This window comes from Anser cygnoides, chromosome 11 (assembly GCF_040182565.1).
Source record: "Anser cygnoides isolate HZ-2024a breed goose chromosome 11, Taihu_goose_T2T_genome, whole genome shotgun sequence".
Lineage (NCBI taxonomy): Eukaryota > Metazoa > Chordata > Aves > Anseriformes > Anatidae > Anser > Anser cygnoides.
In genome coordinates, this window is record NC_089883.1 from 19,268,753 (window position 1) to 19,291,729 (window position 22,977).

Sequence of the window (22,977 nt, forward strand, 5' to 3'; positions counted from 1 at the left end):
TTTTCTCAGGAGATTTTCAGATTTATGCAGTTAAGAACTCTTCCTTCTGAAAGGGTGTTATCACAGCACATTGAGCCTGTGGAGGATAAGGATTGTATGTTGTCACAGCAGCAAATGACAAGTTGTTTATTGTCTGTTCGATAAATGGTTGGAACTGATTTTGTTGGGTGCAAAGTAGTGAGTTCTGTATCAGAAAGGAAGAGGAAACAGTGAAATGGTATGAGTATGTGACTTCCATTCATCTTCAGACTTTCTGTGAACATTGGGGCAATTAGAGCCCAAAGAATGTTGATGAAAGCAGAATACATTATCATGCAGCATCATAAAACCCCAAATATACAATGTGATTTTTTTTCCACTTGTATTCCAGTAGATAGCTCGCGTTTGCTTTGTGTTGCAACACAATCCCTGAAGTATTTTCTGGGCATTACTTTTTTCACATAACTCTGTACAGTATTTCTGTTGTGCTGCGGGAAAAATGTGACCTAATTTTCCAGAAATAGGGCCTGTCTGAGAGGGCCTGTCTGAGGGTAGATAGTTAAAATAATGACTGTGCATTCACTTTAAGGCAATTGTTTGAACCTAGAAGCATTTTGCAACATTCAGGGCTGCTCTGTAGTGATGTGATAGGGACCAGTTATGAAAGGATAAGACTGGACTGAAAGGGCTCGCAGTGTACGAGAATGACTTATTGGAAGGAAGACACCCATACTTTGTCCTTATTCACCCAGTCCCTCCCTTTCATAACTGGGAATTCATAACGCAACATTAGCAGTGAAGAATTTGTAACATAAAGCTGTGGTCTCAGAATGTGCATTGATCTCAGGGCTGGAATTCAGTGTTTCCTAATGGGAAAATTCATCCTAAGAGAGTTTGTATCTGAAGTACTAAGGTCAGATAACAAAGCTGATGATGATAGATAGTAGCAGTGACAATAAAACTGAAGTCAAAACAAAGCCAGTAGAAGTAAAGGAAGTGGGTTGCTCTTTTTCTAAATTTACTATGTTCTGCTTCCTCTCTCCCTTTGGTGTGTAGGACAGCATGTTCAAGGTGTGTTAACAACAGACTGAGAGATTCAAGGAGAGCTCCCTGGAGAATGTCTTAGCATTAATTCACTAAAACAAATGGCATGGGTTTCAAACCTATGTGAAGTTTTCATCTTTTTGTGGTTTAATTCCTTCATCTCAGGTCTCTATTATGTTTATAAATTTTGTTGTTGTAGGGAAAATGTGACATTGGCTTCTGCCAGTATTTAGATTACAGCATGGATTCATCAAGCTTTCAGGATGTTCAGCAGTATTGTGGATGCGTGGTTTTGGTTCAGCCTATTTAGTTGTTTCTTGGAGAATGCATTGGTTTTCCAGGGTCACGGTGGGTGGAAGTACCACGGGGAAATTCAATAAGGAAGCCACATCTCTTTGCATATATGTAGTATGAAAATTCCATTTGCTCAGTGTAGGGTAAGAAGTGGTTGTTCAAAATGAAATTAGGAAATGTCTTTGACAAGCTGACAGCCAGCTGTCAAAGTTGAAAAACCACCTTTGCTTTGTGACACCAGTATGATGTGTATATAGTTTGCTTTTGCTTTGCACTCTTACACAGTTACCCATACCAGTGCAGAGTGCAAAATAGGTGTAAAAAATTGGTGAAGATTCTCTTATAGTTCTTAGTATTGGTGCTAGAGTTCAGAACTGGGAAGAATCAGGCCTTGTTAAGTGATGGATGTTTAAAAGCTGTTTGGCGGTGTGTCAACAGACAGGAGAGAGCAGTTTGTAATGACAGGGACCATAATCTCATTTCAGAGAGAGTCTGAATGAAAGGGTTGTGTGGTTGGTTTTTTTTTTTTTTTTTTTTTTTTTTTTTCTCTGTGTGTCCCAAAACTCAATGCAAGACACTGATCCACCTTTTGGTATCAACGTTTCTTTATAAATGGCTGCCCTTCCCTCTAAGGGTTCCACTGTGCAGACCTTTATGGAAGTGCTAAAAGCACAAAGAAGTATTGCAAAGTCAGCCTCGCTGTGTATTTTTAATTGAATACCATTCACTCCATCTTCTTCAGTCAGGAAATAGAAAGCAGAAAGGGAAAGGTGTCAATCTTTGTATTTTATGTCTTAACTGCTTCATCTTTCCCTCTTCCACTGACTACAAAGAAGTGGAAGAAAACATCTGGGGAAAAAAAGCATCTTTGTGATTTACAAAAATTGCCTTAATTACATAAATGTGTAGTTTCTTTCCTTGGGAAGTATTTATCAGGGGAAATATTTTTCCTCCAGTGGAGAATTTAAACATAAATGAAAAATAACTGAATCTCTTTTCAAGAAGATTTTTAAAAATTTATTTATGTTTTACTAGCAATAGGTAGGGCCCTCTGTATTTAAAAAAAAAAAAAATAAAAAAAAAAATCCTAGCTGTATGGTCTTTTCCGTAACCCGATGGAGACTAATATCCAGTCAGCCTTCACTAAGCAGTTGCTGAGAACATTTAATATCTAAGCATGAGAGCTTCTTTGTGCTTCTTGGAGATTTGGCATGCGGTTTCAGAACAACCTCTCAGTGGCATACAATTGTATGCCTTCTTCAGGTGGTGTTGATTGTGGCTTGTGAACTTCATACACAGACATTTAATTTTAATGTTTACTTGTTAAGGGTAAATTTCTAAAATTAGTGTCTTGATTCTGAATACTTTTGCATATTATACGCAGGTTTTTCAGTGAAATCTGTTATGGAAAGTGTGAATTTACAATATAACTCCATAATAGCACTTTATGTGCTCTCCTTATGGTTGGAAATGCAAAACCTACCCACTGATATCAAAGTCAGCAGAGGTGAAACTGTGTAAGCAAGTAGTGAGATAATTATGAATGAGTTTCCTGGTGTACACAGGGTATTGCTTAGCGCTGCTAAACTCTGTAGATGCCAACTGTTAACAGAAGGATGGTGAGCATAATTACTTAAGAGACCGACAGTCTGTATTGACTCATTTACAGTTCTTAAGTGTATGTAAAGAGCTTTTCTGCAACTGATCCAGAACTTAAAACCCTTGTGAAAACATGGGAATGCTGTGGTGTTGTGTTTAAAAGAAACTGATGCATGACCTAATGGCAGCTTATCTGATAGGAAGAAATGCTGAACTATTTTTTTGTTTTTGAAGCTAAAATCCAACAGGAGGAGAAATTCATGACTAAAGGCTAGGATAGTTGGTATGTGTTGTAATTATTCTCTAAATGTACAGAAAAATAAGCATGTAGTGTTGAATATTTTGAAAAGGTTATGGAAATTGAAACACAGTTTTGTACAGTAATATTAAACAATATTTACTGAAGAAAAATCGTGATTTTTTGATTTTCTGGAATGACAGAGCATCTGTCTTTTCATATCTAATTTGAAGAGATTTTCTACTTCTGGAAGATGCTCCTACTAATCATTAGAAATGTTACTGTGATTCCATTACAAGTTAATTCAACACAAGTTGCTTCTTTGGACATTAGACTGATAGAGAAGTATATTTTTTTATACCTAATATTTATCTATACACTGATATATCATGGTTTGCCATCACATCCACCTCAAAAAATGGCCAGCATTTGCACGTTCAGAAAAAAAGACCAAAAAGCGAATGTGGCCATTTAATAACTTCTGCATACGTATTTTTTCCTTCTGAGCGCACAAATAGTGGCCATTTTTGGAGGTGGATGTGATGACAAGCCATACTCTATTAGTGTGTTCCAAGCATTGTTCTCTAGCTAAATTACAAGTCATAGTAGTTCACTGTATGGGCAGAGACTTTTGATTGAGCAAAATCCCTGGAAAGTCGTTGCCTAGAAGTAAATGGGCTGCTTTTTCCACTCTGTTCCAAGAAGGACAGATGCTATGCTCAGGCATAGGCTGAATATTAAACAGTACTTCTGGTGGTTCTGCATGACTGTTCTAGACATCTTCACAGTACATTCATGACTACATTTTACTTACACCCACTAAGGGTGCTCTACTTATCACCACTGAAACAGATGATGATACATTTTCCCTGGTATCTATGGCTTTCTTTGTTTTGGTACTGAATGCTCATGAATTTGAGCAGTTTGTTTAGCTGGATCAGTGCACTAATCTAACTTGCCATGAGCTATGCAAGCACTGCTTCTGTCACAAGGAAGGGGCAGGAATGCATGGCTGGGTAAGGTTTCCAGGGGTGGCAGCGAAAACTTCATTTGACATTAGTTGCGTGTGAAGCTGTGCTTGAGTAAAAATAATTCCTGTATAAGATAATGCTTTTGAAAAGACCAGATTTTCCTCTTCTGATCCTGTTTGTGGTACTATGTTTCAGAGGACTGTTGTATGTGATGAAGAAGAAACCAAGTATTTTGAAATGTATCAAGCTCTTGTTTTTTTCCTCATAATAGCAATGCTTTTTTTTTCTGTGACTAGTTCCGGTAGTGGTGGAGGAGGAAGTATGACAGTGTAATGCCTTCTAAAATGCTGTAAAAGAAGAAGATACAATTAGAAAAAATTATTTCAGCCTTTCTTTTGCTGTGGTGGAAAGGTAATTGGGGAATTAGTTATTTAGGCTATGTGATATGGCTCGGAACCTACTATCCCTTCCAGCCAGTTTCAGAAGAACCCAGCAGGTATTAAGGGTGTCCTGATGGCTCCCCTGCAAGGTGGAGTAGCTGGGGGTTGAACATTCTCCCAAAGGAGAACTGCATTCTGAATCATTTCCCTTCTGCCTTGTGTAGGCTGTGGCATTGCATTTAGGCTGGAGATTTTAGGGTAAGAACACAGATTATTAATGAATTCAGGTTATTTTTACTCATAAAATTTCTTTAAATATATGCCAGCTATATCCTTTTAGATTGACTGAAACCCTGGTTTTGAATTTCAGTTAAGTGAATGAGGAATTTATGAGGGAAGTTATAATAAAAATGAATGCATGTAAACTAGAAAGACAAGCCTTAAAACTGTGCCAAAAGACCTTATTACAGCTATAAGGATTGCTCAGCGTTCAGGTCCTTGAATTATTGTTATATTATTATATATGTTAACCTCATAATGCTCATATTAGGGTTTGGTTTTTGTTTCCTTTTTCTCCATTCCTTTCTCTTATATTTGGGCATAAAGCCACTCAGAAACATGGTAGCCACATAAGCCGATACCTCAAACAATTCAAAAAGCTTATAATCACAACAAAAGCAAAAGTTTTTATTACAAAAACTGTAGTAAAACTGCAGAGGTCGTAACAAGTTTTTCATCTAATCCAAACACAGAATAACATCTGCACCTTTTTCCAAAGGGTCTACAGACAAAAAGTGATTTGTTTACAAAAGCCCTGGAGAATTAGGTTTCCTTTTTTAAAATTTTTTCTTCCCTAGTTTACCAGATGTGGGCTGGATTTTCACAGCAGTAGCTTTGCTCCTCTTTTAATCATTCTCTTTCCAAAAAATAGTGTGAAAAATGATTCAGTAAAACTAAATATAGGAATTCAAAGTGGAAAGGAGGTTTTCTTTAAGATGTAGTTTGAGTTAGGCTAGAAGGTTAGAAAAGCTGCAATGATGCATTAAATGCTTTTGTGGGTTATTATACCGATATGTTGTGGGCAGGATCTGTGGCTATGTGACCAAGAGCCACACGGTGAGTGGACAGTGGTGTAAATAAATAATAACAATAATAAAAAAGACAGTAGATATAAGACTTAAATTAAATGATTATGCTGCCTTCATTGTTCAGGAATTGACTGATATGTTAATGAGTTTGATTGAGTTATGTCCTGAGGCATGCTAATTTGAGTAATGCATCTTTTATTACATGACATAAGTATATACAGTTTACTCAGAACTGTCTAATTTATTTTGAATTTTAATAAGGTTACAGCTTCCCTGTCAGAATCTGTGCTAACAGCCATTGGTTGTAGCAGGTGAGGAAAAACAATGTATAAGGTATCTGATAACAATGGATATTTTGAGGCTCAACCAATGTTGAGCCTCAAATCTCAGGGCGATAAAAAACCAATATTTATTTACTTACATATGGAGATAATTATTTAAAAAAAATAATATGGCAATATAGGTTTAACCATCCTTGGCAACATGTATAATAAGGGCTGGTGATGAAAATTGGGAACCTTCGACATTAATTTTAAGTCAGATTTAGTTTTCTCTTTGATTTTAGGAGTTATCAGTTTTACTGTGATGTAATTCAATATGTGTGAGAGAAAAACAATTTCTACATCTTCTCTTCTTGGCTGTATTTGATTTAGAAATCATTAGAGTGCATATGGTTCAAATCATCCAGCAAGAAGATGACAGATGAGCAGCTTCCCTGGGTCAGACTGAATGCCTGTTTAATCTGGTGTCCTGATTCTTCAGAAGGAAGAGAGTCTGTTACTTTTTCACAGCTAGCTGTGTGCAGAATTGTAGGGCTGATGGTTTTCATTCTATTTTAACATTGTCTTAAGATTAGCAATGTTGTATTAGATGTTATATCTAATAATGCAGTTGCATTTTTTTTGTCAGAGTTCAGGAGTTGACAATTACAATTTGTAGTCAATTTTGTTGTTATATTCTTTATATTTCTTAAAATATTTGTGTGAATTTCTTGTAAACTGAGATTGGTTTTTGGAATTTTTCTGTATGCATATGATGGGGATCTTGGCTTTGTATGTCTGATAGGCATTCAGGAATGTGTCCATTTGCATACTCTTTTAATTACTTTTTTTTTTTTTGAAATGGACTTGAACCACTTTGTCTATGTAAAGACTTACAGGTTAAATAGATTTTGCCAGAAAGGTTGATGAGCTTAAATAGTTGTTGTCAGTTTTACAAGTGCAGAAGTTTTTTTTTTTTGTTTTTTGATAATATGAACTAAAGGAAAGCTAAAATTCAAATAAAGTTATTTTTAAACATCTTGTGCTTGCTGAACTCTTGCTAGCTGATGGAGTATCCCTGATAGAGTGTAGGTGTGTTAGCCTTGGCTTCTTTCTTATACATAGTTATTCAGCTAAGATCATCCAATGGGAATTAATTACTTCAGCAACGAAAAAATTTTGTTTCTAATCTAAGCCTTTTTTTCTGTGAAGTTCATAACATAAAAGTGGCTTCTGGATAATAACTGAAAATGCTATATTATAATGAGAAAGAATTTCCTTGAATCCAGTGTCTAGCAGAAATGCCTCTGTCTCTTCAACAGTTATAGCAGAATATCTTTACCATATAATGTTTAATCTTTCCTTATCATTTAATTACTGTGCAAATCTAACAAAAAACCTGTCTTTGCTGAGCTAAATACTTATATAGAAGTAGGGGCGGGCTAGTTTCCAGTTTTGGTTCTCTAGCATTAAGAAATACTAAACTCGTTTGGGAAAAACTGAAGCTAATAAGATTTAAAGCCCTCATTTAACAGTTTGAACACAGGCAGGCAAAAGTTTATCAATAAATAGCAGTGTGATTGTACCTGTGGACTTGTAGAAATGTTCATAGCGGTATTTCCAAATAACCCTCAGTTCTCTGCCACTCTGTATTTCTGAATAATTTTTAGCAGCAATTTTTAGCAGCATCATGTTTATAGTTCACAAATAGTATAGTCGCATGCCAGTGAAGCAAAAAACTCAATTTCTTGGGGTCCCAGGTTATTTAATCAGAATAATGCTGCAGAATAACTAATTGTGAGGCATGTAGCCTGCAGATAGACTACTATTTTGGCGTGCTTGAAGCCTGGCTCTGTTCCTTGTTCTGGCATAGAAATGTTATGTTATGTTATATACTTCATATTGTATGATGTTAGATACCTGTCTCTGCTTCTGTTTTCCTTTCTTATCCTGGTGTGTCTATATATTTTGATAATCCATTTGCAGCAAGAAATATCTGCTTCTGATTTTATTTTTAGGGATAATAGTTGACATATAAAGGATGTATGCACCAGATACGCTATAAAACATGGTCTAGTTAAATACAAATATAAGCAGATAACTTTTCCTTTCTAATTTTTCTTAGAGGAAGTTTACATCACTTTCTGTAACTTAATTGCAAATTCAGTATGATCGTAGATCAGACAGCATGCTAAGTCTGAATTCAAAGCTTGTCAGTTTTGAATTTTTTTTGTATCTCAATTTGCCCTTCTAGCTTAATGAATAAGTAGTTCCTTAAATTTGAATAATACTCAGCCTTTTGGGATATTTGGATTTTTGCTTTGGACTTGCCTTTGATATCTAGTGATAGCAAATATAGAGACATTAGAATTTTGCCGAGTGTGATAATAGTTGAAAATAAACTAAACCTCATAGGTTTTCTGTTATTCCATGTTTTATTTGTGGACTCTGTGAGTTCTGGGAACAACTCCCACTTCCGATGGTGTAATGAGATTTTTGTTTTGGCATGGTACTTTTTCAGATAGGCACCTTATAAAATAGCCAGAGGGAATCCTTATTACTGTAGAACTAAGTGACTTTATAACTTCCATATAAAGCATACAAAAAGTACTATGGCTGTGTATAGAGTTACACTTTTGTTTTTAGTGGAGGACTTTTTTAGATGTTAGTCAAACTGTAAAATAATTAAGTACTTGTGTAATCTCGTTATTCACAGATTAACAGAAAAAATTACTAAATTGTGAAGTGTCTTGCAGAAATACTCAGGGCTTTGGTGCATGAAACATTTTAGTTTCTAGCAGTAACTTTTGCACTTCTGGCAGAAGGTAAAAAATTATCAAAGGACTTCTTTTCAAAAACAAATGCTCTCTCTGAGATGACAAATTCAAATAATTGCAGATGATGTGATGTATTTTTTTATATGGAATAAAAGTGTAGTACTTCAGAAAACATTGCTCTGTTCCTAGAGCGATGTGTGCATTTGTAGTGGAAACTACGGTACAATTATCTCCGTGTGGGACTGCACTTGTTCTCTGGAGACATCTGCTTCTATAGAAACATGCTTGCACCTCATGCATGGCACATCTCTTTCTGTAGGGAGAAAAGTAGAGTGCAGTGAATTCAACAGTTAACAACTGCTGTTTTTTTCAGTGGTATTTGAATCATGCCTAAGGAAAAAAAAAGGCATAGCAAATTCTGAAGTTTGATGGCTTTCACTGAAGATGGACACCCCACCCCCCCTTTAATGGCCTATATAGCAAGGCTGTTGGGCATCAATTTAATCTTAGTCAACATTTAAAAGAACTGATGATGCTTCATTGTAAAAACAAAAAAACACTGCTTTTTTTGATTATAAAGCTCTTCCTTTGGCAAAATAAAATAGAATTTGCTTTTAATAAAATAAATTGACACTGAAATATTTATTATATTATAAATATTTAAAACAGTTTGATAAGCTTGCAGCCTAAGAGGTGGCTTTGACCCTTCAAGTTTTATGGATTTGAATTTTTCTTTTTGTATCTTTTTTTTGTCCTTAAGAACGGAATTTCACAGAGCTCATTCCACTATTGCATAGTTTACAAATCTCATTGAGAATGCTTTTTTCTTGTAAATCACATTTGTGAATTAAATTATGCTGGTGAGAAGTACCTTATTCGTAGTTAATTTCATCAAGCTTTTTGATGTGTTCTTTTAAGTGTCCCGATTTTGCAGATAATAAATCTGCTTTACTAGACTTTTGAAAAGTAGATGCTTAATGCAGGCTTTGGTGCCAAGTCAGTTTTGCTACCAATGGTATGTCTTTTTTGATGGATCTTTAAATAATGCAGAATTATGTGCAAGCTAGCTTTCAACCACGATGACAAAAAATGGACACGTTTCATTACAAGAGGCATAATCTTGAACAGCTTTCCTAGACTTCTTTTAAATGCTCTAGTATCAAGGTTATCTTTTCTGAATGTGAGTTTATGCATTTATTTATTTGTTTCTTTGGAATATGAATGGTGGTTCAGGTAGTTTTTGTTCACAGTGCTTACTGAAACAGTTACCTGATTGCTCCATGTGTACCACTGCAGTAACGTGGACATTATTATATACTGAAGCTTTAACACTGGAGAAAAATTGCTGTCTCCCACCTTTCCTTTCTTTAATGTAAAATCTGATGGGATGGGCTACATAAAAAGAGTTAATTTTGGTGTGAAACACTGAATCTGCTGTTCCTTGTGACCAGTGCGGCATGACAATCCAAGAGATCTCTTCTCAAATCTTTGGGCAGTTACAAAGCTCTGCTGTGCAAAGAATTGTTGTTAGCTTCAAAGCTATTAACAGTCAGAAAAATGCTCTAATGAGAGAAGGATAAAAAAAAAAAACAAAACAAACAACAACAACAACAAAAAAACTATAAGCTTACCTCAAGCATACACAGAAACAATAGCACAGCCTTTTGGGTTCCCAGGTTGAAAAGTTGCACATTCTCAAAACTTTACTTAAATGGTGATCCAATACTCTTGCAGTCAGGTATTAAACATGTTTTATACATGTTTTCCTTGGCTGTGACTAGACAGAGTCCAACCCATATTAATGGTTGTTTTTGTTTGTGTGCAGTGTAGCTTATTTATCTGATACTATGGCATTGGCTGACTGTAATTTTACATAATAAAACGCTTTGCAGAGTGCTGAATTTGTTACCACTGATTTCAGTAGGTTTTAAAACTTCTGTTTCAAACAGTGCTCTGATAACAGACCTTTCATGAGCATGGGGTGTGGACAGAAAGAATAGGAAAATCCTGTTGTACCACTTCTCTATCATGCGTTAACCGAGGCAGTACTGAAACTATATTTTGTAATTGATTTATATCTAATCAATTTTGTTCCTCTCATGGAATCTCTAAGTGCATCTAGAACTGTATTCCTCTGCTAGATCTCCTTCACAATCTGGTCTGAAGTGTTGGCTTTTTTTTTTTTTTTCTTATAGTTACGGTCACCTTGGAACAGATATCTGATAATTATCCTCTGTCAGTTAGTTGTCTAAATAATTTACATTTTAAGAGTCTCAAAGGACTCTCCAGCTGACAGGTCTGATTTAGAGTTGTGCAGTCTCCGTTACACAAAAAAGCCTTTCTCATTTACTTCTGCACTTCTTTCTCTGTTCTGTTGCAATGTATCTTGTTTTGGATTTTGGATTGGTGATACTTTTGATACAGTCATGCAGATAACGACTGTTCCTTGAAAAACTGATGTTCGTTTCCTGATGGGCTCACTTAGCCTCTGCATAAAGATAGATGTTCTCCAAGTGTTCCAGTTAATTGTGTTTACTGACAGAACTGATGTCTGAAGCAGTGGATCTTAACCCACTTCTCTGTTTCAGTAAGCTGATTCTAGCTGTTGCGTTGAGACAGATAGGAAGACCCTTTCAGCTGGAGCTAGCCTAAACAGCCATCTCAGTCATCAACAGAGATTTAAACCCTTCTCACAGATTTAGCTAATGGGTCTAAATAATAACATTTACCAAAATTGCAAGCTGTTTATAAATACTTTGTGAATAGAAAAGAGATTAAGTTCATGCAATAAATGTATGTAAGCTTTCCTTTTGTGTGTATGTGACAGCGAAGAACATGTATTCAGTTATACTCTTCTTTGTTTTCACCTGGTAAAAATACAGTAAGTAAATCCTTTAGTATTTGTTTGCATTTATGTAAACAGTGTTTCTGGTTTCTATTTTTTTCTGCAATGTAATTTCTCCCTGATCAGAAATGAAGTTCTCTGCAGTAGAGAGAAGATGTGCTGAATTATATAGGCTATTGGACATTATAGAGCGTACCTGATATGAGCTAAGTTCACCGCTGCTCTTGACTTCAGGGGCTCCTGCAATGCTTTTTCTCTAATGACAAGCTGAGTAGGGGAGAATGAGGGACTTGATTTAGTTTCATGGTAGTCAGAATGCTGGGGAAGCTCAGTCTGACATGAGCTGCTTCTCACAAATTACATAGGAAAAGATGATATTGTTCAAAGGGCATATTGATTTAACATCGTCACGTAGGTGCAAATTAGCATGTGGATACATTGATGCATCATTACATGAAAACTGCTATTGTTTCTCAGGCTCCTCAGGAGAATATCCCACTTAGTTAATGCTGTTGTGTCTTGTCTGTATACTACTCGGGGAAATAATCTCTGCAGTCTTTAGCCTGAACTTGTTTGTGATGGCCTCCAGGCTGGGAATGTGGTGTTTATTTATTTATTTTATTTTTTATCTTATTTTATTTTTTTATTTATTTTTATTTTATTTTATAACAAACAATGGGTAGGGAAGGGCAGAACCCATGTATCCAGACTTGGTACAAAAGGAGTGCAATCTGAAGCTGGATGGCATGTCAGCCCTACTCTGAATCTCTTCTTCCTCGTCTCCATCTTTTTTTCTGACTGTCTGTCCATACTATTGGAGAAAATTCAGTGAAGGCTACTAAGTAAAAAAAAAAAAAAATACTTCAGTGGCTAATTGCATTGTGAAGATGATCATGTTTCCCTCCCATCTCTCTGTAAAATATCCCATTACTCATGCCATTTTGCCCTTCACCTGTAATGCAGTCTTCTCATCCCCTCTCTCCTGCTGAGATTCCTCCCATGTTGTCAGAAATAGCCCCTTGTCTTCAAGGTCCTTTCTTCTACCTGATCGATAATGATCACAATTATCTGCACTGTATCATTTCAATTGTAACACCAAAGCATGGCAATGGCTTGCATTTTTGCTTTTTATCTCTTTAAAATCTTAAAACAGTGGTCTTTAAGAAATTTAAAACATAATAGTGCAGGTATTCTGTGCATTCAGGTTACATGTATTACTGTTTATGTATGACTGCTGTATAATGTGTATAAACTCTGTGGTTTTATGGACAAAGCCCTGCCATCTATTACCAGCTAATGTCAAGGTAGCAGACATCGTGTACGTACAGTGCCATCTCTACTAGGAGAAGAAATCTGGGAGACTATTATCTGGAGGAAGGGGAGCCTACTGAGTATGTGGTAATTTTCCATTTCTATTGTACTATTTGGTGTGTATTTCAGCAATTCCTTTTTATTTTTTGATGCTGCTAGTCAGTGTCTTGCATTTGTTTTCCTAGTGTCATGACCTCAGACTTGGAGGCGTAACCCACATTGGTGCCAACTGTCATGACTCAGCAACAAAAAATTTCCTTCTTAAATGGGTAAATATTGAACAAAATATGTGGGACCTCTTGGACTTTAAAGGAATCCAAGTTAGAGGTGTCTCATTGAGTGCAGAAAAAGACTGCAGAGAACCAAGAGCTGTGTCAGCAGGCTCATGTGTATTTAGAGCAAGTGAAGATGGTTCTCTGATTTTTTTTTTTTGTCTGACTGTTCCCTTGCAAATTTGATAAAGTCAGTTGTGCTTACCAATGTACGTGTTTTACCCATTATGTATGTAGTAAAAGAACAGCATACATACAGCTTACAGAGCAGAGTTGTGAATGCCTCAGTAAACTGTCTTCTATAGCCCGTCACTCACTCTGGGACTCTTTCCCTGGAACTTGTAAGAGTATTCTGAAAATGCAGAGGAATAAGTACTAAATTATGTGAGACCGCAAGTCAATGCAGAATCATCAGAGTTCCTCTCTTTTTTTCATGCAAACTTTTACGGTCCATTCAGTATATAGTATATATCAGCTTCAGGATTTTGATTTTTTCTTGAATAGAGGCTGGGAAGTAAGGCACAGTATGACTCTTTTGAGCAGTCTGTTTCATGGTCAGGGCTCATCACTTACAGTGGTCTGGCCTACAGTATGCTGCTTGCAGATGATATATCAAGGACTTATTTCTAAGGTGAACTGAGTTTATTACCATCAGTAGGAAACAGTTTTTTCTTTTTTTTTTTTGCTGGTAGTTCCAGAGCTTTGAAAATTTTAGTTGTAGCGTTCAACACTTTATTCTCTCTATACATTTAAATTGTTGAATTAAATCATTAGCTGTACATATTAACATTCCTGAATTTGTGAGATTGTAGTTGTCCTCCTAAGCTGCCTTTCAGAAATTATCATGTAGTAAAGAAATGAAAGACATACTGGTCTAAACATGATAGCTAAACATAAAGCTACCCTCTGGGTAGCTTTAGAAAGTTGTTAAAAATATGTATTTTGCCTTCAAACCTTTTTAAGAGATTTCACCACAAAACAAGGCAGACATAAAATAGTTGGGTACTGGGAGAGCAGGTTGCATCTGTTTTAGCTTACAAGACTGGCAGTGTTCATATAGGTCTCGTATAGTGGATGGTAGGACTTGGAGTCAGTACTGTAGTAGACATAACAGAAAAATAGTAAAGAACAGACTTCCATTTTGTCCTTGGATTATCTTCTGACTATCTTGAATAAGTTGCACTCAGTTGAAAGTTAACCTATGACATTTTAATGTCTTTTGCTACAAAGTTTACAGTATGCACACATGTTATTTCATATTCTGCAGTGATTATTTAATGAAATTCTCATGGAATTGTGTGTGGCAGCTTTAATTGCTCCCATGTTTGAAATGTGTTAGCTGAATGGCAAGGTGGTGGTAAACTGTAGCTTATTTTTGGAGCAGTTTGTGTAGATAAACTGATTTTTCAGCTATATAATTGGTTTTAAAAGATCCTTTTGTTGATTTTCTTCTTGATTGGGTTTGTCATCAAATTAGATTTTGTAGGAGTGTGTAGATTCATCATTTACAAATTAATTTATACTTTGTGTGCACAGATATATTCTCCAAATACATGTTTTAATGGTTCTTTGTATCAACAAATACTTGTAGTGACATCTTTTTTAATATCCCAGTTCTGCTTATTAGTCACAGTCTAATGCTTGTCTCTGATTCTGATCTTTTGATTATGTCTTCTAAAATCAGTTTTTTTCCTGAAAATTTATTTCTGTGAATTTTTGGTAGTGCAGCTCAATCACATAAGTATGATGGCAAAAGGCAAATACAAATAATATGAAAATACCATCAAAATAAGCATGTCTAAACAACTGAATGACACTTGCAGAATGTTTTTCAAGACTTGCCCAGCTGTATTTACAAATAATGCTGAATCCATTTATGTTAATCACGTCTGCTAGTTGAATTTAAATTAATACAATTATTTGTTTGCCACGTATTTGTTCAGCTCTTTTCTTTAGTTTTCAAGGGATTTGTATGAAATGGGTACTTAGTTCAGAGTAATGTGATAATGGTAAATTTTCCCTTTGTTTTCAGTACTTGCCTACAAATTTGATTTCTACCATCACTGTCATGAGAATATCAGTGGAAACCAGTAAAATAGAATAATGAAGCACTGTAAATAAGTATTTCTTTTTTTCAAGTTTAAGTAATTTTGCTGATAATCTGTTGGAGTTTTTTTCCTATTCGATACCAGTTGTTCCACTAATTTTGCACACTAGTTGTCAGGACAGTTTTTCACATGGAGCTGTCCAGTATGCACAGCCTCTATGTGGTCCAGAGCCTCTCACTGACATTAACTCCAAAAGTTCAAGTTGGATTTCTCTTGCTGAGGAAAAACATTACTTTTCCTTTTATGTATGTTGGTTTATCATCTCCTGAAATTTATAGTTTCAAATATCCACGTTATTCTCCTGTCATGTATACTTCATATGTAACTTTTTTCTCAATTTGAATAAGAGGCGAGAACTTAGATATGTGATTTTCTTTTAAGTACATTGGTACATGGCGTAATCAGAATTAAAGTCATTGTGAATAAATATTTAATTACAGAGGGCATGCAGAAGGCATTAAATGTCTCCACGAATTCTGTGCAGTCTCCTTACTGTAAACCAGTAAATGTTAGAAATTAGATGTCCTTATAGCTGCCTTTGGACAGCTGTGGATTATTGGGGAGTTTTAAACCAAATAATTATATCCTTGATTAGTAATAATTGTAATGATTAAATCTATAAACTCAGTCATATTCTAATCTTATTATTGCTTGTTTTTGTAATGAAAGATCTTTACGCAGAGACTTTGGACAGATTATGTAACTATCACTCTTATAAGGCAACAATGCTAATTGTATCAGTCTCAACTTCAAGTTAGCCTTGGAAGCTACTGTTTATAGGTCTGGTTTGCCTTATGTCACAAGTACATCTGAGCCATTTATTAGGCTTGTCATAGCCTACCCTTCTAATTACACCTCTCTTAAGGTTTGGAACCTGAAGATGTCTGCTTTTGTAGATCTCCACGGTAACAGCCTGTTTTTGTTGGTCCAACTTTGAGGATAAGGTGGACCAGAAGGTACCTCCAGAGGTACCTTCCAACTTATTTTGTGATTCTAGGGTATGCATTTGGTGCCTTAGTCCCTTCTCCTGTGTAACCCTGTGCTAGTGATGCAAGTAACATGCACAAGCATGATATATGAGGAAATGGGTTTATAACGTAACTTTATTATTGGTGTTACTGATTGGCTTTAAGGAAGGGCTCACTAGCTACCCAAATAGAAGCCAACTTCCCTGTTGTATTAAACAAACAAAAAAAAAAAAGCTGATGAATCAGACAGGATTAATGGTGTAGGACTGAGTTGAGTTTGTATGAAGAACAGAGTTTCCTACTTTTGGAAATGAAGCTCTGCAAAAAAAAAAAAAAAAAAGTGATTGCATTTTTTTTTGAAGTTTTTTTGTTTTGTTTTGTTTTTTTTTTTTTTTACCAAAGGTATTTAGTTCTTGTCATGAAAGTCATTGCAAAGATAATGCATCTCTGTGCTCTGGAGATCACTTATACCTGTTTGTACTACCACAACTCAGAGGGCTGGCACTCATTTCTGGAGAGCTGGTTTCTCTCTCTGCACCTTGGTGCGCTGTGTGGTTGGTTGTGCCATGGCTGAAAAGGGGTTCCTGGATGCTGCTGGGGAATTTGCAGCTCACGTTCACCTCTGGACTCAGGGACGGGTATAGTACATAAAGCCATAGGCAGAGAATGCATTTACTGGGTAAATAAGTAATAAGGGTTGCAAGCGTGTTACTCCATAATGTTGAGGGCAGGGTGGATCCTTTATAAATGTCAGTTGTCAGAGAAATCAGCCTGGTTGCCATATTTGTGTAATTTCCCAATATTCTCCCAACATCTTAGCTAGTCAGTTGTGTGTGTTAACTAGTGCTTCCACAGCTCTGTATCCAAACCTAAAACTAGAACCTGCTACCCAACTTTTGGCATACTTCATCTCTGTAGCTAGTTTGAAATCCTCAGACCTTTGCAAGGATAACTACAGCCTGAATGTGGTTTTAAAAACAGTAAAAGGTCATTTGTGTTCTACAATCAGAAATGAGATGCAAACTGTGCTCCCAAGATATGATGGCATGATACCGAAATTCCATATTTAAATAAATCATTAAATAAATTGCCGACAGATTTCCTCTTGGAGGTCAAAGAAGATATGGAGGTTCACAGAATGAGAGAAATATTTTCTGAATTCTTCACAAAGGATCTCTTGATTCTTCCAGGACACAGAAAAACTTTCCACGATTATTTACAATTCAGTAAAATGTCTCTTGCAATTTTCAATGACTTTCAACGTGTATGATATAAAACAAGCCATAACATGGGTGCCATTCAGATATGGCATGAGACAAATCTTTTTTGGTGTCTAGCTCGGTGGAGTTTTAGGGCACCTGGAATTTTTGGGTGCATGAAGATTGAAAGTGGTGCTGTGGCCTACACTAAATCAGATGTTTTAGACTTAATGTTTGTTTTTATCTTATATTTATGTATTTAATTCAGGCATTACTAATTCATTTTTTTTGTCAGATCTTAGCTGTGAAGCATGCTGAGGAGAATGTAGTTCGGTTCCCTCTTACATTTCCATCCTGTAAAACTAAACAGAAAAGACCAAATATTCTCTTTTAAGCCTTATTGAACTGAGTTATATGTCAGTTCTAAGTATACTGGTTAATTTGAATTTGTCATATTCCAGGCTTCTCTAAATGTATTTGTTTGCCCAGATGCATATCAAATGGGTGTCCATTTAGTAACTGTTCTCTGAGAACTTGTTCTCAAATCAATTTTACTCTTCTTCCCTTTACTTCTTCTTCTTGTTATTTCCTTATGTATATATACTAATATTCTCAACAAACAAACACAAATGGAATTTCAGCTTGAATTTTGATTACATCAGTTGTCACTGAGAAGTGAAAATGCCAAAAATAGCTGTCAGTTCATTCAGGTTAGTTCACTAGAGTTAAGCAAATGTTCTCAAATTCTTTTTTTTTAAAGACAATACAAAAAAAAAAATCAAGATCTCACTCTTTCATACATTCTGCATTGCATACAAATCAGCAGGGCATTCACTGATAACTACCCCATGATCTTAGTAAGGTATTGACAACTCTAAAAGCTGTCCTGGTCTTATCTAAATATCTATATATATACTTCTGGCAAATCTAATTATTGGTCTTGAGGAGGATAAAGGATGTTGAAAGATGTTCTTAAAATCTCATCTATATATTTTATGAAAGGATATCCTGGCAAGAATGTTTTACCTATGTGGAGCTGTATACTGCGTTTTAGAAGACTGGAATCAACTATACTAGCTTTATATCCTTTGTTTCTTTTATTAGTTTTTGCCCTTAGCTGAAAACCCCAACCTGTGTTAGAGGTGCTTGTAACTAAAAACAATGACAAATGTGTGTGTTATTAAAGAATATTATATGTGTATTGTAATAGAACATTATATCTGTATTGTGTGCATTATTACAGAATGTTATATACATTAACAAAATGTGTACCTCATTTATTATAAATGCGACACATGAGATATTACCCTTATAAAAGAGCAAGGTGCTAGACAGTGGAAATCATGCTTTGATATATTAAAATGCTGTATTGTAACCCACTACATTGGCTTCACATGCAATTATAACCTACAGGAATATAAATATCAAATGGTATAAATAGAGGCAGGTTTTTTTTTGTACTTTATTTTACAATTTATCACTAAATATATTTACAGGACACAGAGTTTGCTTTAGTGCAATACATAGTAATGTTGCATAAGTACAAACTGTTGATCTTTTCTAATAAAAAACAAAACAAAAACAAACAAAAAAAACAATCCAAACAACAAAAAAGCCAAAATCACCCCCCCAAAACAAAGCACTTAACTGGTGTTACAGCTAAGTATGTAAAGCAACATTAATAACTGAGTGAAAATGCTAACAGCATAGTTACTTTTCATAAACGTTTCTAGAAACAAACCACAACCCAACTTTATGTATTCCAAACTATTAACCCTTCTACAGTACCATGTATTTTTAAAATGACTTTTAATGCACATATACTGTACTGTATGACAGTATTTTTCTACAGATACTGACTTACCCTTTTAATATAAATATGATATTACCTTGGCAGTTTTGAAGAACAAAGTTATCTCAAGATATCAAACATCAGTAACAAACAGTAAGCGCAGCTTCTTGAGAACTTGCTTGAACAGCATTTCTTCACAGTGATATTTATGAAAGGTTGGAAAAAATTAGCATAAAATATTTCCATCCTTTTTCAGTTTTTATGCAAAAATCATTACTTTATATCGGTAATTATAAAATTACAAACACTTCTATAAGTAACTGCATCTGTAGTAATGATAGAAAAAGTTATCAGTAGGATGCCTAAAATCAGGCTATCATAAAATGATAGTTTGAAGAAAATTAGATAAATCTTTTCTTAAATAATAATATGGGAGATAATTTAGAATAGGCAACATAGTGGTTTAACAGAGACAACTTAATTATCAATTCAAAAAGCTATTTATTAATAAATGTTAAAGGGATTGTGATGAAGCAAAATCAACATTTTAAGTGATATAGTGTATTATTTACTCTTAATCTTAGTTTTGGCACTTCATTGGAACAATTACTTTAACAAAGACCAAAATATGTAGAAAAGATATACAGCTCTTTGACATACATTGCAAATGTAGTACATAAGTACTGGCAAACACTGAAAACATAGTTAATTAAACATTCCCACAAATTTTCACATGCATGCACTATTCAGACAACAGCATTGGATCTATGGTGTTACAGTGACAGTCTTGCATTATGGGAGTATTTTAGGCCATTTCTTCAGCAGATCTTGTTTCTGATTTAAGTCTCACAAATTCTTTAGCAACTTCGTCATTGGTCCTCTGAGAAAGTATTCTAAGAATTGTCAATCCAGTCTCATCTACAAAGATATTTCTTAGCAAGGGATACCAAGATGCACAGCTACCTTTCTCTGCTATGTTTTGCAGCTGAATAACTGTCATTCCTATAATGCGATCTTCTCTAGCAAAGCAGTAATCTTTCACTGAGAGGTGAAGCTCATAGGCTCCTGGTTTATCTTCATTACTCAAAATGCTGCAAGGATGAACAAGATGAATTTAGAACAAGGAGATGAGTTTAATTCCTCTGAGGAATGAGCATTTGTAAGTGAGTTTTGTAAATCTTGTTGGAATTAAAATGTTAGTGGTAGTTTCATTTTTGTAGTTCATTTTCTACAACAGATGATTGTTTAGTTTTTAGATTTCTACGTGTTAGCTTTCACGTGCTACTGTTAACATAGTCCCTCTCCTCACTGACCTGAACAGAAATGGAGGGAATTTCCTCAGTTCCTTCAGTATCTGAACCACTGCTACTTTTCCCTAGAAAGTACCTAAAATGTCCATCTACTTCCAGAACTATCATAACCATATCTTTTATTCAACTATAAAACTACAAAAATATTTATACTGGCATCCGTGAATTAGACAGCTTTCACTTAGGCATAGCATACATTATATGTAGGAATCAAATCTTTTTGATTTACAGATTTTGCTCATTTTTCCCAGCTAAATAACTATGAAATTTGTAAGTAGGTAGAAGCAGTTTCTCTGCTTTTAGTTATCTATTTTTCTAAACCTAACTTTGTGCCTGCAGTGTAAAATCCTACACCAATATTTGCCACTGCTCTTCTGTCCTTAGTTTTTTGTGCCTTTTTTTTTTTTTTCCCATGAGCAATCACGTGGATCTGATTAAAGCCACCTCTAAGCAAGTTTTGCACTGACAAAACGTATCTCAGCTACACTTTTCTTTCTGTTCATTCTGCCAGGTCCAAACTAGCTGGAGGATGTACAGTACTGCTTACTCAAAATTCTATACTTGATGTCTGTGAATACTGATTTCTAATGTAACACAAATGAGATATCACATTGAGAAATTGATAGGAAACATTTCTTGTGATGACAGTTTCTTCAAATAACTGTCATCTTATCACAGTTTTTTAAATTGCTATTTTCATGCATTGTTTTTATTTACTACTAGTGCAGTAACTACTGTTCCTGGATAGAAAAAAGAAATTTTAAGCATCACTTTACTTTTGAAATGACAGCAAGAACACTGTTTTAGCATATTTTATCCAGTAGATCCAAGATGTTTTAAAACCTTTTGTTTAAACTTCATAAAAATAATAAGCTCTGAAACCTAATTTTTAAGGGTAAAATTTATTCTCTTCCAAGGTATTTGGAGATCCTCTATGCCACTTTAAAAACTGGCCCAAAAGCCATATATAGCACACATAAAATGGCTAATAATCCCCCCAAGCCTAGGGGCTAGTTATACTTAATTAGAATTATACCTACTGACAGGCCAAACCAAACTGGAGAAAGTGTTCCTAGTTATGCAATTTCCCCAGTGGGAATACTAATGCAGCCTGCTTATGTCTTCGTTCTGCCTGAAGTCGATACTCATTTTGCAGGTCACTGCAATCCCTTCAGGAGAGAAGCAGCTGTTATGCTCAGTATCATAGATATCAAGGGGGCTTGTTTCCTAAAAATCACCAAGTATTTGATTTTATTCTTCCTGATCCTTTACTCATTTTTCTGGATCACATGAGCATATGTAGGGCAAGGTGGTACTCAGAAAACAGATTTACAATATAATTCCATTTAATCTAAAACACAGAAGTACCTAATAGGCAACCCTAACCCTAGTGAGGTGCAGTCTCACTTTTACAGTGTCAGGTTGTGTAATGTATGTAAAAAACAACATTAAAGCCGTAATCGTAGAAAGGGTCTGTGCATTTCTATGAAAGCAACACTGTTGCAATCATTTGTCAGGCTTCAGGAAGAAGGTATGGCTTTGAAACACTTAGTTCCTCTAGAAAACATAATTCATAAATATTTTTGACATCAACTGATTGAATTCCATTTTTTTATTGAGTATTATTTTCCTACGTTGTTCTAAGTAGAACAATAGAGATGCTCAAAGTGCGGCAACTGACTGCATTATGAATTTACTGAAGGTTAAGAGTGGCAGGGCACTGTTGAATCGATGACTGATTTTTAGATTAAATAATAAAAGTTTGGCATTTATTTGATATTTTCTTTAATAGTCAGTGTTAAGCAGCTTGTTGTTACTCGGCCTAAAAGACATTTGAATACATCCTTTTCTACATAAAGTGAAACATCCATGTTATTTGTTGAAGTTGTAATGAAAGAAAAAGAGTCATACTGCTATAAGTAAGAAGTATAAATATGAGTTTATAATACACCTACATCTTTTCCCCTCATAAATTACGCTGTTTTTGTGCTTATATGTAATCCCTATGTAGACAGGTCCCAACAGAGATGAATACATAAAAGTGGATGTATACTAAGCTTTTAGAAGAAAGTGGTATTCATGAAGATGAAAATGCCTGAGCATACTGATGATTTGCTACCTAATTTAGAGTAATTTCATTTGGATTTTCATAAGTTCTCCAATTTTACTTTATTTTTAATCTCTTCTATCCATGCAGTTGTATATGAAACTCAGCATTTTAAGTTTATTTTTGTGTGCTTTTAGTAGCCACAAACAAATAAAGGAGATGTTTGCTCCATATACATTTCAGAGATGGCTACTTTTGTTTACAGCATAATCTCAGTGCATTAAATATCATTTTTCTCGGAAAAAAATATTTCTGTGTGGAAGGGCCCAAGCTGTGATTTCAGGTGATGCCCTCATCCCTCCCAGGCAGCTCTAAGGAGTTAAGGTTCCCAGACTGTGTGGGAAACAGTTCCAAAAAGGGTGTGAGAATTTTCTGACTTGAGAGTTCGGACATGGAGCTTTCTTTGCCTCCAGTTTTCCTTCTTCAGCTTGTCCT

General features: G+C 35.2%; 1 protein-coding gene and 1 long non-coding RNA gene across 6 annotated transcripts in view; one reads left to right on the plus strand and one right to left on the minus strand.

Moving 5' to 3' along the window:
- Positions 1 to 22,977, plus strand: part of LOC106033679 (uncharacterized) — a 103,545-nt gene that overhangs the window by 13,369 nt on the left and 67,199 nt on the right. The gene's annotated exons all lie outside the window — the stretch shown is intronic.
- Positions 19,607 to 22,977, minus strand: part of UNC13C (unc-13 homolog C) — a 161,110-nt gene continuing 157,739 nt past the window's right edge. Inside the window, exon 32 of the mRNA XM_013177313.3 lies at positions 19,607 to 20,216. Within this exon, the coding sequence (XP_013032767.3) occupies positions 19,931 to 20,216 (286 nt within the window). The 3' untranslated portion in view covers positions 19,607 to 19,930. The remainder of the gene's footprint in view (positions 20,217 to 22,977) is intronic.